Below are 3033 nucleotides of genomic sequence, written 5' to 3'. Positions count from 1 at the left end.
ACACAAATGTAAAATTTCATTTGTAATGTTCATTATAATCTCTCATGGACAGACTATGTAACAAATATGGTTTCTGACGCAATTACCCAAGATTTTATGTTCATTATAATCGTACTGTATTCACCACCACTCGAGTTTGACCAAAGAGCTGGAGAGGATTTGTTTGGCATATATTTAAGGAAACAAACTCAACACAGACAAAGTTTCAAATCATGTTCAACATTGAATGTAGTAGTTTATGAAAAGTAACTTCCCTTTTGACAAACAGATTTTAGTACAAATGTATCCCTGTCTACATCTACATTCACCCCACATCGTTAGAACATGTCAATATGTACAGAGTTCGAATTATGGGGCTGGGGGGTTGGGCAAGGCACCTCCCTAACAAACTGAACCCTGAAGAAGAATGAGCAAATTCTAAGATGTGTATACACATACAGTAATATGTGGCATATTGATTTAGGATTATAATGCCACCAGATCAGAGACACATGTCTTAGTTAACATCTTTGTTGCCCCCAAACCACATTTTCTCAGATGTTCTCAGTCTACCATGCACCTCCCATTGGTCCTCCTCAAAGTGGTTATGCCAGACTCAGCAGTAGTGGAGGAGGATGTTTAGGAGGAGGTAGGACACACAGGCTCTCCCTCAACCATGTACCACACCTCGTTGTGCCTATTCAGAATCTTCATTGGGCTGTAGGACACACACACACACAAAATATTAAAGTATGTTTGAAAAAGTATTTTGGTGGAATTGGGTTAGATGTTGGATATGAGTATATAGAAGGATTTGTATCCGTGCTCTCACCTGTCATATCCCACAGCATAGTGGTAGTCTTTGTTGTAGGTGGCCTGGACTTTGTCTAGGTCCCTTTTCAGCAGCATGGAGTTTACACTGGATGTCAAAGACATCATCCATCCACCGTAGCTCCTCACGTACACGTTCATGTCTGGCGTCTCTGTAAAATACACCTGCACGGGGAAATCACAATGACATCCACATTGTTAACCAGCCGTCTTTAAAAAAACATGACATACTTGACATGGGTTCAAATGGTATTTGTGTTCTTTTTAATATTTGAACTGCGCTCGATTAAGCTTTTCTTGCACAATGGCACCAATAGAATAGTCCCAAAACTGCAAACCCCGCCCATCTGGCACTCTAGAAAAGCTGCATAAGGTGTAGGGTCTAGGGGTCTATTTGAGATTGGGTCTTACACTCTCATCAGTGGGTTGGGGAGGAGTCATCTGATAGTCAGACGGCAGGAGGAAGCTGAGGGTGAAGACAGACGACGCCCACATCTTCTTCTTCTCTTCAATTTTGACAGTCACCGGAGCTGTCATGTCAATGTTGACGCCTATAGGAAAAATGTGCATCCACACACACACAAATAGATGAATACGCACAAACACATGCACGCATGCACACATGCACGCACACACATACACACAAAAACACACACACCAGCCTCGTTGGATCCGGTGATGTATTTGAAGAGTCTCCCGAAGGCAGTGTACGTGGCCTTGTCCATGAAGTAGCATTCCTCGTCTGTCGACACCCATTTCACCGAGTCATAGTGGCGCACCTGTAACACAGACACAAACCTTCACTCAGAGTCCTGTGTTGGAGAGTGTATTGAGTTACGGATGTTGGATGCAGGGGGAGCAACTTTGGTGTCTAGGTCTAGTAGAAAGGGGTGGGAAGCCTGGTTTCTGGGGCTTGGGGACTTGTCAGGTGAATGGCACCTTGGTAGCAGAGTGGGAATTTGGGGAAGCTCCTGTTTTACGCATGCAGGTACAATTCGTCTGTTTTTAAAATGTTATGGAAAATGAAATTATTCTTATCATGTTGATAAATGATATTCTGATGAAAATGAAAATGTATTTCATCTGCAACCCTGACAGAAAGCTAAACAAGAAAAAAAAATGTGGTCACAAATAACACCCATGAGTCCGTTTTATGTGCCGTTCATTTGTGCTTCACAATGAACTCACCTCATAATCGTCATTCTTGCACACCAGATCATACAGCAGACATTCCCTTGACTCGGTACAGAAGCTAGACTCAGAGGAGTTCCTATAGGGATCAGTGGAAAACAAATAAATCATGGAAAATAGAAGTAAATATTGCACAACATCATTATTCAATATCATTATTCAATTATTCAAACATTCACTACACAAACAGCGTGGGATTTCTGAAACGTGTGGTTACGATGTGAGGAAAGTAATAACAGATGTGTATTATAACTTCTTTACCCAATTCTGGCTTCAGCAGTCAAGATGAGAAGCAAGCCAACAAACCCTGAAAAATAAACCCTGAAGTACACACAAACAGTCAGTGTCATCACATTAAAAACCTAAAGTACACACAAACAGTCAGTGTCATCACATTAAAAACCTAAAGTACACACAAACAGTCAGTGTCATCACACTAAAAACCTAAAGTACACACAAACAGTCAGTGTCATTATTAAAAGTACAAACCGCCAGTGACCACATCACATGAAAAATCTATTATTCAGACATCAATACTCACTATTGCAATATATTGTAATACTTTAAGACAGTTTCCAAATTATGTTACTACAACTTTCAATTTCTGTAGAAATCATTCTCCCTTTAATAATTAACACCATCACAAGTCAAATGAAACATATCAAAGCAATGAGACTATCATTTCTACTTACATTGTGCTGAGTGTGTCTTTTAAATCAGCTCAGTTCAGATGCATCCACTGGTCTGAGGGAAATGCTTGCAGAGAAACTATTTATACCAACTGAGGGTTATGAAAGAAATCCTGGACCCCTTCCCAAAACTTGCGAGACACACCCACTTCACTGCAGAATGGCCCGGGGGCCTCAACAAATATGTGCAATGGGCTTATTTAACCAGCTGAAGAGAAAACCAGGTGGTTTATAAATGTGTTTGCCAAGTTAGATAATGTGAGACGATCAGTCTTGATGTGTCTTTGAAAAAGAGTATAGGATAATGAGAAAGAGGCTGTGACTAGATCCGTCACTTGTAGTA

General features: G+C 40.7%; 1 protein-coding gene across 1 annotated transcript; it reads right to left on the bottom strand.

The window, feature by feature from the left end:
- Nucleotides 1-203: 203 nt before the first annotated feature.
- Nucleotides 204-2982, bottom strand: LOC106600932 (heme-binding protein 2). The gene is made up of 7 exons (XM_014192725.3): nt 2694-2982; nt 2263-2322; nt 1999-2080; nt 1469-1589; nt 1222-1361; nt 812-975; nt 204-697 (listed from the first exon to the last, which is right to left on the bottom strand). Coding segments are annotated over exons 1-7 (648 nt in total). The 5' UTR covers nt 2696-2982; the 3' UTR covers nt 204-618.
- Nucleotides 2983-3033: the final 51 nt, after the last annotated feature.

The sequence above is a fragment of the Salmo salar genome, chromosome 03 (genome assembly GCF_965601325.2).
Source record: "Salmo salar chromosome 03, fSalSal1, whole genome shotgun sequence".
In the NCBI taxonomy this organism is placed as follows: Eukaryota; Metazoa; Chordata; class Actinopteri; order Salmoniformes; family Salmonidae; genus Salmo; species Salmo salar.
The sequence above is the reverse complement of the archived record's forward strand: the minus strand, read 5'-3'. Positions and strand labels throughout refer to the sequence as shown.